At 45.1% G+C, this 13,620-nt stretch overlaps 1 protein-coding gene across 6 annotated transcripts in view; it reads left to right on the top strand.

The window, feature by feature from the left end:
• The window catches only part of MRAS (muscle RAS oncogene homolog), a 38,546-nt gene that overhangs the window by 11,226 nt on the left and 13,700 nt on the right, over positions 1-13,620 (top strand). For 2 of the 6 annotated variants that reach the window (XM_058840009.1, XM_058840011.1), the window contains one exon: positions 9,845-10,058. The exons of 3 other annotated variants lie outside the window; for them this stretch is intronic. In XM_058840009.1, the coding sequence (XP_058695992.1) occupies positions 9,866-10,058 (193 nt within the window). In that variant the 5' untranslated portion in view covers positions 9,845-9,865. The remainder of the gene's footprint in view (positions 1-9,844; positions 10,059-13,620) is intronic. One more of the 6 variants, XM_058840010.1, reaches the window with a different exon arrangement.

Genomic DNA, 13,620 nt, shown 5'->3' with positions numbered 1-13,620 from the left:
AGGAGATTAAACATGTTTCCTTGCTCAGATTTTTCTGGGTTTCAAACAGCAGAAGGAGAGCAGAGTAATTGAAACAAAGCAATGATTTGGAAGAGCTAATCAAGGATGAGGGGTTCTTCTTTGAAGGTAGCTCTTGATTTATCTCATTAGTCTAGACTCAGAAACTTTGTCCAGTTAATTTGCTTTATTTGGTTCATGCATGGTCTTAGCTGTGAAGTGACCTGTCCCATGGCTCAGGTAAAGCATGAGTGCTGTGCTGTGTAGGAGCTCTGGACCACTCGGGTACAACTGCAGTGTACAGTGGCACTGTAGTACCACTCACAGTTAAAGAAAGGTGAGTATGGTCCAGCCCCAGAAAATGTCAAGCAGTGTGGTGATACCAGTATTTAACTGATGCTTCATCCTCTTGTCCCATCAAAGATCCTTACCTGCCCCTTTGCCAAGACTCAGTGTGTTCACTCTCTGTATTGCTCTGTAGCCCAGCACATCTCCTCACTGCCTCTGGGACAGCATCCTCTCAGGGAATCTGACTCTGCAATTTCTGTGCATCTGTCAGTGTCAGCCTGATGATAAGACAGAAGGAGGCATAGTGCTGGGTGTGGGGTGCTGAGTACCTTGAAAGCTGACTTCTGAAATGAGTATAACCAAGTGTGGTGTGTTTCTCCCATGTGAAAACAGTTTACAGGTCAAAAGCAGATGTTATTGTTTGGTGTGTGTGAAAGCGGGCAGAAGCGGGTGTGCCTCTCTTTTCCTTTAACTGACAAGAGAATCTCCTGTTGCTTTTTTATTTTTATTTTTTTCCCCCCCCACCAAATGGTAATTGAGTTTTGAGGGGCTTTATCTTCCCCTGAAGTTGTGGGTGAATTTCTGATGTGATTGCACAGTGCAGTGGTGGTTGGAGCCCTGCTGTTGCCTCGTTCATCGGAGCTGCTTCACGAGAATGCAAAACACTTTTGAGGTATGATTTGCCATAGCATGCTAATCCAGTGAAGTGCTGTAGATTTGCTTGCTGGCACTGTTTAAATCCATAATGCAGCACCACCTGCCAAACCACGGGGCATAATGGAAGTGTTAATGAATGTACATATATACCCTCCCACACGGCTGCAAGTTGAATGACTTAAGAGTCAAGGCAGAGAATTTAGTCTGAGTGTAGAAGGAACTAGAATTAGCATATCCTGATGGAGATCTCTGCTGAAACTGGTGGGTGAGGGGTGGCCACAGGGGTCTAAAGTTTGGTCAGCTGACTTACAGGGTGCTTTCTTAGATGTGTTGATTTTCAGCTGCTGCTCTATGGATTCATCCACTCATGACACCTGAGATGTAACTTGGGCATTCAACAACAAAGTGCAGGTACTGAGCAGCACCAGCTGGGGCCCTGGTACCTCTCTTCTGGAGGGGTATTCTCATGGGATGCTTCCCTCCAGCGCTGGCAGCGTGAAGGCACTTGATAGCAGAGTGGACTTGAGTGATGCAAGTGTAAGCTCTGTTCCTCAGGGGTGGTTTGGCCAGTTGCCCACTGGTGACTGAGTGCCAAGGTGTGTGTTTGCCACCAGGCTGGCGCAGAGTGGAAGGAGCACGGGAAAAGCTGACAGCCAAGAGGTTTGCCAAAGAGAGGGGTAGGAGGAGGCAGCAGGGCTGGCCCAGCACATGGCTGGGATGCTGGCAGTGTATGTGCCCCCTGTCCTCAGGCAGGTTTAATGGAATGCTGTGGCTTTGCAAAACCCTGCATCACCGTGTGTGAGGCAGAGGAGGGGCCTGTGCATCCACCCCTCATCCCACTCCTCATCCTTGTACCCAGTCCTGAGTTCTGCCCACCCTCCTCTTTGAGACAAGCTGTTGGATTTGCCAAGTATGGAGTCACCGCCCCAGCATGCTGTACGTAAATAAGAGGCTTGTGCTCTTGGCAGACATTGTAACGAGCCTGGAAAAAATTACTGTTACGGGTCCTGGCCCAGTGATGAGATCTTGGAGTCATCCAAGTGACAGAGCAACGACATGGACCTGGGAAATGCCTGAAATAGCCTTCCACACAGTTCTGGGATTTAGCGTCATTAAATTCTAAGTAAAATAGGCCATGTGCCTATTTGGGCAGATTTGGGAGATAGCTGTTCCTTCATCTTCTGGTGAAGCTCTACTAAATCTCATCTCCAGTATACAGTCTAGTATACTCTGTTCTTCTGTACCTGTAAGTGAGTATTAGATGTGTTGTGGGGAACCAGGAGGACTGTCCTTGATTCAAGACTCTGGGAAAATTTATAGAGAGCCCTACAAGCCTGCCCTGTGCCTTGGGGTGTAGAACTATTGCAGAAACATCAGTGCTGCCCCATAGCTTACAGATAATTTCAGGGAATATTGTGATGCTAAGTGAACAGGCAATGTGTCTTTTTTTCCATAGGATATGTACAACAATAGTCTTTTTGTCTAGGAAGGAGATAGACATGAGTCAAGTTTTGGAAAAGACTTGCAGGTAGAGGACAGATTTTGGAAATAGCCTGGAGATCCCCACTCTTCTCACCTTTCTTCATCTGTCACTTGGACTTGATAGGATTCACCTAGCCCCTAGTGGAAATGCTATTACCAGGGAACTTCACAGCCTTAAGCTCTTTGCAGCTGTGTAAGAGATGCAAAGTGTGTTTGCCAGGAGGGAAGGGAGTCTTTAAAAAGCCATTTACATCCTGAAAGACATCCGGTAGAAACACTGGAGATGTAAAAAGCATTAAATACTGAATTGAGCCTGACTGGAAGACAAGCTTGGAGCCAAATGCATTGACTGATTTGCAGGAGGGTGACTGGAATGAGGTGGCCTGTACCCTTTCTATCCATTAATCATCTCCAAAGCATCCATAGGTGCCACAAAGTCTGTGCCTTGGCTCAGCCATGTGTGGACAGCATGGTGCCCGTAAGGCTGCAGGACTATGACCCATCAAGGAGCTGGGCAGAGGGGCGGATGCACCCCTTGTTTTGGGACTGATGTGGGGAAGGCAGGGTGGAGCTGTGAGGAGGTCTGTGCTGGGCAGTCCTTGGTGTTGCTTAGGATCCCTTCACAGTTCCACGCTGCAGCTCAGGAATTCGTTGCCTGGGCCACTTCCACCTGCCCAAGGTGATGCTGGTTGAGGCTGGGAGGGCTGTGCCATGCACATCTGGCTGTGCCATGCACATCTGGCTGCATTGCTAGCATCAGGGCTGCATGCAGGCAGCAAAACATCTGGGCTGCAAACAGGGTGTTGCTGAAGCACTGGGCTATTGCTGCAGACACCTCACTGAGCAATATTAAGAGCAGCAAAACCACCCAGGGCAGTGAATTTGGGGTCTTTCCTATTGGTGTGTCAGCAGGCTGGGATGTGTAGGAGGGAAGCTGCCCATTTCCAGGGATTGTGCGAGCAGGAAGGGCAGCTATTGGAATTTGAAGCCGCTTCCTCCACTGAATTTGTTCTTGCTGTGTTATCTCTGCCTGGGCAGGGCAGGGGAACATCTTGGCTATCTGCTTTTTTGCTACAGTATGTTTAGGTCAACTTCATTGGTTCCATGATAACATAGGAGAGGCCTTCCTGGCCTCACTGGCAAAGAATTTGCAAGAGTAATACAGGAATCTGCCATCCCTTGATGTCTCATGAGAGCTTCGGAATTAAATGGGTAAGGAAAGGGATGGTGGATTTTAACACGCAAGAATAATGGAAGTAAGAATAGCTGAGCCAGGCCCCAGTTACTGAGTTGCTCTCATTTCATAGCTTGGCAAAAGGCTTGGATCAGCCTCCAGTGGACACCCCTAAACTGGCAACCATACAGTTTTATTTGAGGTCTTAGAGCTACAGGAATGGATCTTGTGTAGCTGCTTTCTGGTCGCATAACTGTATTCTTCTACAGAACTGGTAGTGGCAGCGCTATAACTACAAATGACCCAAATCTGACTGAAGTGTTCTTTTTAATAATAATGGGAAAAAAATAATAATCTGGCTTCTGCACCTGACTGTTGGCTTGTCAGAGTGACAGAACTCTTCTTATTTTGAAAAGGGCACTACATCTCCAAGGGAAACAGGCTGAAGATTAATGGTGTTGTTGTGGGAGGTGGAGGAGGAGTTGGGAGAGGGAGCAGAGTTGCTTTTGGATGACATTTGTCAGTGTGATTGACTCATGCTGTGCTGCACTTACATACAGACTGGGGACACCAACAAGCACATGCTTCCCAGTAAAAACAAGTGAGTCCCTGAACCGAGCCTGGCCACAGGAAAGCTGCTGCTCAGTTCTACAGCAAGGGCTTCTCCTTACATCACTGAGGGATTTGCAGAGGGGGAAGGTGGGGGGGCCGCCTACTACCTAAGCCATTTCCAGTGACGTGGCTTTTTATTATTATTATTTGTTCAGGCTATAATTCCATGTTTCCTGAAATAACTACCAAGTATTCATCAGGCAGCTACTGCCTTTAGCTGCCTTTTGTGTGAATCTCAAGTGCTTCATTACTCCCCCGGTGCATTTTCTTTCTCTTACAGTAAATCTGAGCAGCATCTGTATGGTGGGGGAGGTGATGCAATTTTGGGTTGAAAGAGAGAAAAGGTCTGGCTGGCACAGAAAGCCAGTGAGCAGTTCAGGGAACACAACACTTGGGATACAGCATCTTTTTGCACAGGAGGAGAATTGAAGAGGCCACTTCCAGGACCAACAGTTACCTCCCCCCACATTCAAAGCCCAGCCAATTGCAGCTCCTTATTGCTTGGTAGAGGTTTTTATTTTTAAAATACAGTTAGTTTAAGGTTTTTGTTTTGTTGGGGTTTTTTCTCCCTTTTAGTAGCAATCTGATAGTGCTTTGATCACTGCTCCAAAAGGAAATGCCTGTAATTTCCTGTGCAGGTCTTCCCAGGTGCTGGGCTCCATCAGATCGGAAGCTGATGGGAGTTGGGAGCACCTGTTAGAATTCTCCTTCTTAGAAAACCTCAGAGAGTTGAAATTTCACTTAGGTTTTGAAAAACTTACTGCCAGAACTACAAAAGACATCAGACACTGGCTTCCCGCATGACGGATCTGTTCCATGCTGACTTCCCACTGAAGACTGGAACACGCTCCAGCTTCTGTTCAGTGCCTCCTTTTGAAGGCATTGACTGGGAAGGAAATCTGACAGACTGGAGAAAACTTGGCTAAGAGTTAATAGTCTTTATTTAGTAATAATTAGCAGTGGTTTTTCATACACCTACAAGTCCTTTGGCTCTTGAAAGTTTGGGACATGGTCATGCCTACTTGAGGGAGAAATTCCTGAAGTTCATTCAGTCCTGATCAGCATGACTCAAGGGAAGCAGCAGCCTCCTAAAAGGGCATGTCCTGTCTTTCAAGGATTCTTAGTTCCCAGCCCAAGGGATTGCCTACAACGCATTGGGCTGAACTATTTTGGTACCTGGCTAGCGTCTCTGGGTGTGTCGTGGTGGTTGTGTGGCTGCAGCCAGCAGTCTGCAAGAGGAACAGAGAGGGAAGTGTTCAGATTTTGCAGAGTTTCAGCCCTGCAGGCACTGCATGGAGCTGCTAATGCTTACAAAGTGGCCGGGTAAAAAGTGAGCTGTGGGTAGAGGAAGAGTTCTTAATTGCAGCTGTAGGAGTAGTTGGCAGCCTTGGTGGCTGATAGTCTAACTCAGGTGAGATTGGCGTCCTCAGGTAAGCAGAGCTCTGGCAGGCCATGGGTGAGGAGCCATGGACCAAAACAAGCTGATGATAGGAAAATTGCCTTGGCCATGGGTTGATGGAATCATCAGCATGCATGCTTATACATTAATACGTGCTAAATCACAGCCTATTGCTGAAGAGGACACAGGCTCCCTGAAGCTGTCTGAACTGCAGCAGAGGAGGAGGGAGCTTGGTGGTTCCCACACAGGCCCTGCCGTAGCTTTTTCTGGAGGTTTCATAACAGAATTAAGCAATTTGTGTTGCATGTTGCCATGGAGACTGTAAATCACTGTCATGCTGGTCTTCTCAGTCAGGGAGCCGGTGTCTTTAATTGCACTAACCTCCCCTACAAATCCAGGGCTTGGTTCTGAGCTTGCTGACCTGTAAAGGCCTCGCCCTGAGAGCTCAGCCTCCAGGACATCAGAGCAGGAACCAGGGAAAGGGGTGCTAGGACATCGAATATCAACTATCTGGGGTCCATTTTATTTTTTATTGTTGTCTTTTGTGGCCACAACTCTGTTCAGACCCACTTGCATTCAGGGCAAGTTTTGTAATGAGGGTGGGATTAGATATGCTACCTACATTTTGTAGGCCAGTCATACAAACTAAGCTGAATTTGGTGGTTTTATATTACTTGGCTGCTCCAAGGGGATACCTCAGCCCTTACACTCCATCTCCATGTCTAGACAGGTAGATGGGGTTTTATGCACTTTATTCTGCCTCCTAAAAAAAAAAAATACTTTTTGCTGAGGTGGCTCACTCAGTCTCAATGACACCCTTGGATCTATGTTTCTTTTTTCTTCCCATCCACCTACCCCAGAAGTAGCCACACTTCTGTCTCAGCATTACTGGCTTGTGCTGTTAGGCCACCAGTCTTGCCAGTGTATATGAAGATGGTTTTATAAATCAGCCTTCTTCCAGTGACTAAACCCTGACGGCATTTGTCAGCATAGGGTACAGATCCTTCTCTTGGCTCCTTCTAAATAAATAACTATATAAATTGTAAGATGATTATCATCAGGGCTTATTAGTGTATTACCACATGCTGCTTTGTATTCAGACAATAGATAAAAACATTTGTGCTTCACTTTTCCCAGTCAGATCTACAGCAAACACGTTTACTCCCATCTGAGGAGGACTGTGTCAGTACTCTTGCCAAAAACGCATGAAAATCAGCCCAAGTCTTTTGCACTTGCCTGTAGCTCTGTGCACCTTTGGGAATGTTTAGTCTTTTCCAGGAAATTATATATGTTGTTTTAAAGGTTTGAATCATGAGCTGGTTAAGTTTATAATCTTGTCAAGGCATGAGTTGTCTTCTTGCTCTGATTATTAGGGCAGGTGGAGGGGTAGAGGGACTGAAGTGCTTGACTTTCGGAAGGTTTTCATTATGTACCTGCATGGCTGGAGCATGGGACCTGCCATCTCAATAGAAAGAGGAGTATTTCCATGAGCAGTAGAAACAATCCTGCAGAAACATCTAAACTTACTGCCTGTTGCCACTCTGAGGTTTTCATCTGTTGTGTTAGCATCACCTAAAATACGGGGAATTGTGCTCAACAAACCAGCCTACAGTTCTTGACTTTTTTTTTTCTTTTTTTTTCAGTTCATTTCTTGCTGTTTTCCCCAGGCTATGTAACACTCAGTGTGGCGGTTCAGACACACAGCATGACCAAACTTCGGTCATGCCGATTCGGCCGATAAGCATGCTGGGCAGAGACACAGTTTGTACAATGGGCTAAACATTATCCTAGTACTTTGGGGAGCATTTCATGCAAGATAAGCTTGAGGCCGCTTAGGAGCGGGTTAAAGGGCTGGCACAAAATGTCAGTGAAAATGTAATGCTCGTTGCCAAGCAGCAGCTTGTGGTTTTGTGAGGAGGTCAAAAATCGTGCACAAACGGAGTATGTTTTTCACATCCACAGACTGTCCCCCGCCATGTCAGTAACAATCAGTCTTTCATTCTGCCTGGCTGGAGCTGCTCTGCCATGTAAAGAAGGATGGGGTGAAATCTTGGCCATGGGCAAAGCAAAAAATTGTCATTAAATGTGTTGTAAGGAGGGGCAGAGCTTTAGCCAGGGTCTGTGTCTCAAAAAGCCTGTGAGGGTCATCTCTCCCAAGAAGGATTACACAGAAATAAAACTTGGTCTTTCAAGCAAAAATAAGGCATTTAGTTGAAATTCATGGGTTTTTCTGCAGCCCAGTGTGCTGTGTATTGATGTGTGGCCTCATAAATATGAGAAGGTGGCTTACTCAAAAATAGGGCTAAGAAACTTTTCCTTGGGGTTGTTGTGAGGAAATGCAGTAAGACTATTTGAAACCTCAGCTGGTTTGGTCTTCTCCCCATCCAGCAGCTGTTGCTGGCAGTGGAAATTCTTGCTATTCTCAAGAATTTCCTCCACAAGTGGTTTAGAAACAAGCAGACTTGATCATGCTTCTTCTTGCTCTGAAAATGTTGGCTTGTCTCAACATGGACAAGAGGCCTTTGCTTTTCTTAGACTCAGCAATCTCATCCTCTGTCTCCTCCTTATGGGCTTTTCTTTTTAGAGGTGTTATGAGGTCTCCAGTTGTGCTGAAAGAACATGAGACACCCAAGTTTTCCAGGTCAAAAGTGCTTTCATGGTGCTGTATTTTGGATTAAACTGAAGTAATGATTTTGGAGAAAGGGACCATAGAAATCAGAAACGAACCTGGATTAGGAGATTGTGTTCTTGTGTTTTGACAAGAACACAATCAGCTTCTGTGGCACAGAGCACATCACCCTTGCTTGGTGGTTTCTGAGAATGAGAAAGTCAAAGTTGTCTTTTTAATAAAGAAGAAATCCCTAGGGTTATTGGGAAAGCCTCTAAAAGCATGTGTGGGTTGGTGGGGATAAAAGCTGGGAGCCAACAGTTTATGGAGGTTCCCTCAGAGCAGTCCTGGTCCCACCTCAGTGCTGAGCCCAGCCAGCACCTGCAGCCCAAGGGGCACCAGCAAAACCAGAGTGTCTGGGAGCAGGTGCCTGCAGAAACTGTCACAACAGCTGCTGCTGCACTGAACAGTATTTTCAAGAAAACCAATACCAAGAAAATGAACTGCCTTGTCTTTGGCCTTATCATTATAATGGATTTTTTTTATTATTATTATTATTCTTTTCTCTTTAAGGGTGTGAAAGACCTCCCAGAAAATGCAGTGGCCATTCAGATCTGGGAGATGGCCACCTGTTTCCTCTGTGATCTGAGTCAGCATCACTGCTGCCCATGGGTGGGTGCAGGGCACTTACGAGTACAGAACCTCCTGCCTGGTTTAAACAAGCAGTCTCTGCTGCTGAATGTTGAAATGGGCCAGTCAGCACCGGCTTCCTCTTCTCCTTTCTCCACATACCTGTGCTGTTGGCCAGTTTCAGCCAGGGAATTTTTTTCATCTTTCTTTTAGGAGGCAGCTCTGAGGTGAGGGGAGCAGTGTGACCATGCTGCCAGGAAGCTGCTCTCCTGGCTGTGTCACAGCCACAGGCACCAGCCTTCCTGCCATGGCAGGGTTGAGGGGTTTAAAAAAAAAAAGGCAAAACAAAAACCACCTGTTGTTCCTGGCCTGCTGCCTTCTTGTTTTTATTTCCCAAACTTGAAAGTGAGAGAGAAGAAAGCAGCTAAGTGCATTTTTGTCTGCTGGCAGAGCCAGGATTGGACCTTTAACTCCTGTTTCGTCCATCACCACCAGCTGTGCCTGCAGATCTGGCTCTGGGATGTAACAGACCATTTAATGCTTGCTATACCTTGGGTTAAACATGAGCTATTAAGGAATAGCACAAATATGATTTATCAATGGGATTTGGTCACTGGCAGCAGGAAACTGTCAGGAGCTTGATAGGTGCACTGAGCCAGGGTGGTTTTTGTCATTACCATGTGGACCCATCCCCTGTAGAAACGGTATGCAATGGCATAGGCACTGCATGTACATTTTTGGTGACAGTTTGCAATGCTTGTAGACAAGACAGGAGTAAACAAGGCACAGTGGTGGAGTTGTCTGCACTTGTAAGTGCTGGCTCTGAGCTGGAGTAGAGCTGTTAGGAAGGGCTGATACTGCTGCTCCTGTCCAAAAGGATTTTGTTAGGTCAGAGCTGCCTTCATTCTCACTTGTTAGGCAGCAGGTAAAAGCTGCCTTGTGCATGTTGCCCTCTTGTCACTGCTGCTGAGTGATTGGAGGTGATCTCTTTCTCCAGCAGGTTCAGCACACTGGAAGCATGGCTACAAGTGCCGTTCCCAGCGAAAACCTCCCCACGTACAAGCTGGTCGTTGTTGGAGATGGTGGTGTGGGGAAGAGTGCTCTCACTATTCAGTTTTTCCAGAAGATTTTTGTGCCAGACTATGACCCAACTATTGAAGACTCCTACCTGAAGCACACAGAAATAGATGGGCAATGGGCAATTCTTGATGGTAAGCAAGCTGCTCTCACAATCCCCTTTCCCTTCTAGCTGAGCATAATTGCAGATAGACCTCAGTGTCGCCCGCAGCATGTTGTGTCCCTGTGTCCCTCCTGCTCTGCTGTGGGCTGGCAGGAACTGGAGCTGCAGTGCATGGTCTGCAGCTGGTCTCCAGCAAAGCTTCTCCTTCCAGTTGCATTGGTTCCAGCTCTGCAAAGAAATGTTGCTTGCAGGCCTGTGAAAACTATGTATTCTCATTGGCATTTGGAGTAGGCTTCTGCAGCAGGTGAATTACAGCACTGCCAGGTGGCTATTGCTAATCATACTTCAATGTGGTTGAGCTCATCCCCAGGAAATGACAATGGGTGGGTGAGTGAGGGTTATAACCAGAAAGAACATTTAATCAGAGCTGTTGTCCACTGACAGTGAAGAATTGTTATAGCTCTTAACTCCAGTTATTTAGGTGTGATGTTTTAATATTTAAGTACCTGTTTCATTTAAATATGGGTCAGGTACCAGCCTGGAGAATTGTTGTAGCCAAGAGTTCTCAGTTCTTTGAAGAAAAACTGCCTTATTTATTTTTTTTTTTTTTTTAAATCAAACAACAGTGAAACACACCACCGACCAAAAAACAAAACAAACAAAAAGAAAAACAACCACCACCCAAACAAAAGAAAAGTGACTTGATTAGGAGGTGAGGAGAAAGCCCTGTATTACCTAAAGCTGCAGCTTCTTCATTTGTGCTGCATATGAGGCAGACTAACCACAGGTACAAAGGCAATCTTGCTCTTAAATGTAAGTTTTGTTTTGCTTTATACAATAATTAGGCAGTACATGAAAGCAAGCATTTTGTTCCTTAATTACCCAAGTTCATGTATGTGGCCACTAACATAAGTGAACTAAATTTAGCCTCACTTCTGCCAAATTCTGCCTCCACCCTCTTGTCAAGACAGTGCTCAAGATCTTTGGTGTCTGCCCAAGTGTCATTGGTGTGTGGGGACAGAAAGCTGGGGGATTGTCATGAGTGGTGGAATGTGGGTGCTGCTGGGGTTTGCTGTGTGCACTGTTAGCTTGGTCTGGAAACTTAATTGTACTCTTAAGGATTTATCAGGTATAATTTAGTGAGTGCAAATGGCCACAAAGTCCTTAAAAGAACAGCTTTTATTCAAAACCAGAAAACAACAAAACAAGTTAATCTTGCCAACTTTTGTTCATTTGAATATGTTAATAGTTGATATGAGGGAGTATTTGTGAAATTGGTGCTGAAATGTCTCTTCTTGTCATCTGCATCAGAGATATCTGCTCCCAGTTAACCATCTCATAATGTATACATGCACCCTTATTTTTAAAATGCCAGTCCGGTGTAAAAGAAAAATCCAGTCCTGCTGTAAATTAAATTCATTATTTTGGGTCCAGAATCCAGCCTTCTAAACTGAGCAATCTTTATCTTCACTGGTATGCCTCATGTTCTAATATAACAGTACCAGCTGCTGTACATATTGGTGTTGGCTGAAACACCTGCAATTTGCAAATTATTGAAAAGTAAAAAAGTAATCTTTTACTGAATATTTGGAATTTTTGCTTAGACAAAAAAAAAAAAATCAAAGCAACAAAAAACCCAATCAAACCTGATCTGAGTGGGAGTGGTAAAAGAAATTGTTTTCCAGCAAGCAGAAACGTAACCCTTTGTTTTAATGAAAAAGCCATTCTTTTGCTCAGATGGACCTAAATGGCTGTACTTGGGCTGAACTGAATTCAGCTGTGGCCTTGAATGGCATGTTGGGAATCCCTGACTTCCAGAGTTTGTGTGCCCACAGATGCTTCACGGCCAGTGAAGTGAAACTGCAGCTGCTTCTCTTTCCTACCACTTGAGACTTTGAACAATCACAATTTTGGAAGAAAGGCAATATTCTTGCCTGAAAAAGGATGAGACCCTTTTTCATCTGCCTAGCAGAAACAGGGCACCAGGACTGACTAACACTCCTGTCATTTGCCACAGCTCTCTGTCACAGGCTTTGGATCTAGGCCATTCTCAGAGGTCACCATATACTGGGACAGCTGCTCTTGTTGTGGCTACATGAATCACTTATGGTATAAAATTAGGGATAAACATGATAGGTAGGGTAAAGATGCATCATGATAAATCTTAGACTTTCCAGTTGTTCTTTATGACCAAAGCTTTTACAAGCTGTGGTTTCATGCAGTGCTTGGTGGGCAGAAGCAGCTGCCCACCCCTAAAATAGGAACTAGTTTTGGAATATGAACAACCAAGTGAGGATATAGCCTGAGGGGCTCTATAAGTCTTGAAATTTTCAGAAAAGTTATTATTTTTAAAAAACCAAATTCATAGACATCCAACAACTTCAAAAAAAAAGGGAAACATCTCACCTTTTTCCAGGCTATTGCCTGAGTAGTTCTGTAAAAAGCATCTCAAGCATTTTGTAACTGCACCAGCATTATGGTAAAAAAAACTCTTCTGCTAGCCAGCTTGCATAAAGCATTTGGCTTCCCTCCATGAAGACCTTCACCCACATCTATTCAAGTAGTAACTGTCTGCATGATGAAATGTTTGACTTGCATTTTTTTCCTTTGCTGAAATCTCTCATTGAAAGTAGACTGAAATGGAATAGGGTTTTATTTTAGATTTCGGAGCAAAAGCTACATTCAGAATCTTCTTTTATCTGTTTGTTCTTGGGCTTGGGCACATCTCTCTATCTTTCTCACCATAGAGCTGTCTGTTATAGTTCCCTGCCTCCCAGAAGATTGGGGAACCTGTGTTTGTCGTTTTCATGTTCCCACTACACAAAACCACTTTATTGTTGACCTTATGCCAGCTTTAGAAGACCATCGATGCAGTGTTTGGAAGACGAGTGTTGTAGAGAGGAAGAGGACACTTAACCTGAATCAAAGATGCACAGGCAATTTGTGGCTAGCCCATTTTTTTGGTTGCTGCCACTCTAATGAGCCTTTAGGATCAGCCTCCAATTTTCTCTGCGTATGTTATCTTGGTTTATTCCCTGCTGGTTGTGCTGAAATCAGCACAGTGCTGTGCTTGGTGAAATGCACTCAGACGCAGGTGCTGTACAGACATGAGGTCAGAATTAAGTGGGAGCCAGGGTTAATCTGCTTTGATTAGCTCTTGCTCCAATTGCATTGCTGTGATTAATTTTGCACACTCCTTTCTATGTGCAGGCTAACTTAGTAAGTAGCAGAGGATTTCTTTTGGAGTAGCTGAAAAATGCCAGTCTGGAGTTATTAATCTGGGCATGAAGCCAAAATTGGAATACCTTAATATGGCAAAAATTCCCTATGGTTCAGAATTCCTTATGGCTCATACACCACACAGAGATAAAAAGGTGTCAAGCAAAGGGAGATGAAGAGATGACCACAAGCACATGGCTTGGTCTTGCTGGGGAATTGAGCTGAACTCTTAGCTGTCAGTAGGCTGTGCCAATTGGTACTGGCCAAACAAGGAATTGTGTTGGATGAAAGGAAGCTGTGGTCTCCCTTGCCTTCCCTTTTCTTTCCTTGGTATGATTTTGATGGAACTCTCACAGCCTAGAAGTTGTCTCTCT

Source organism: Poecile atricapillus, chromosome 5 (genome assembly GCF_030490865.1).
Source record: "Poecile atricapillus isolate bPoeAtr1 chromosome 5, bPoeAtr1.hap1, whole genome shotgun sequence".
In the NCBI taxonomy this organism is placed as follows: domain Eukaryota; kingdom Metazoa; phylum Chordata; class Aves; order Passeriformes; family Paridae; genus Poecile; species Poecile atricapillus.
This window is presented reverse-complemented; position numbering and strand designations above follow the sequence as displayed.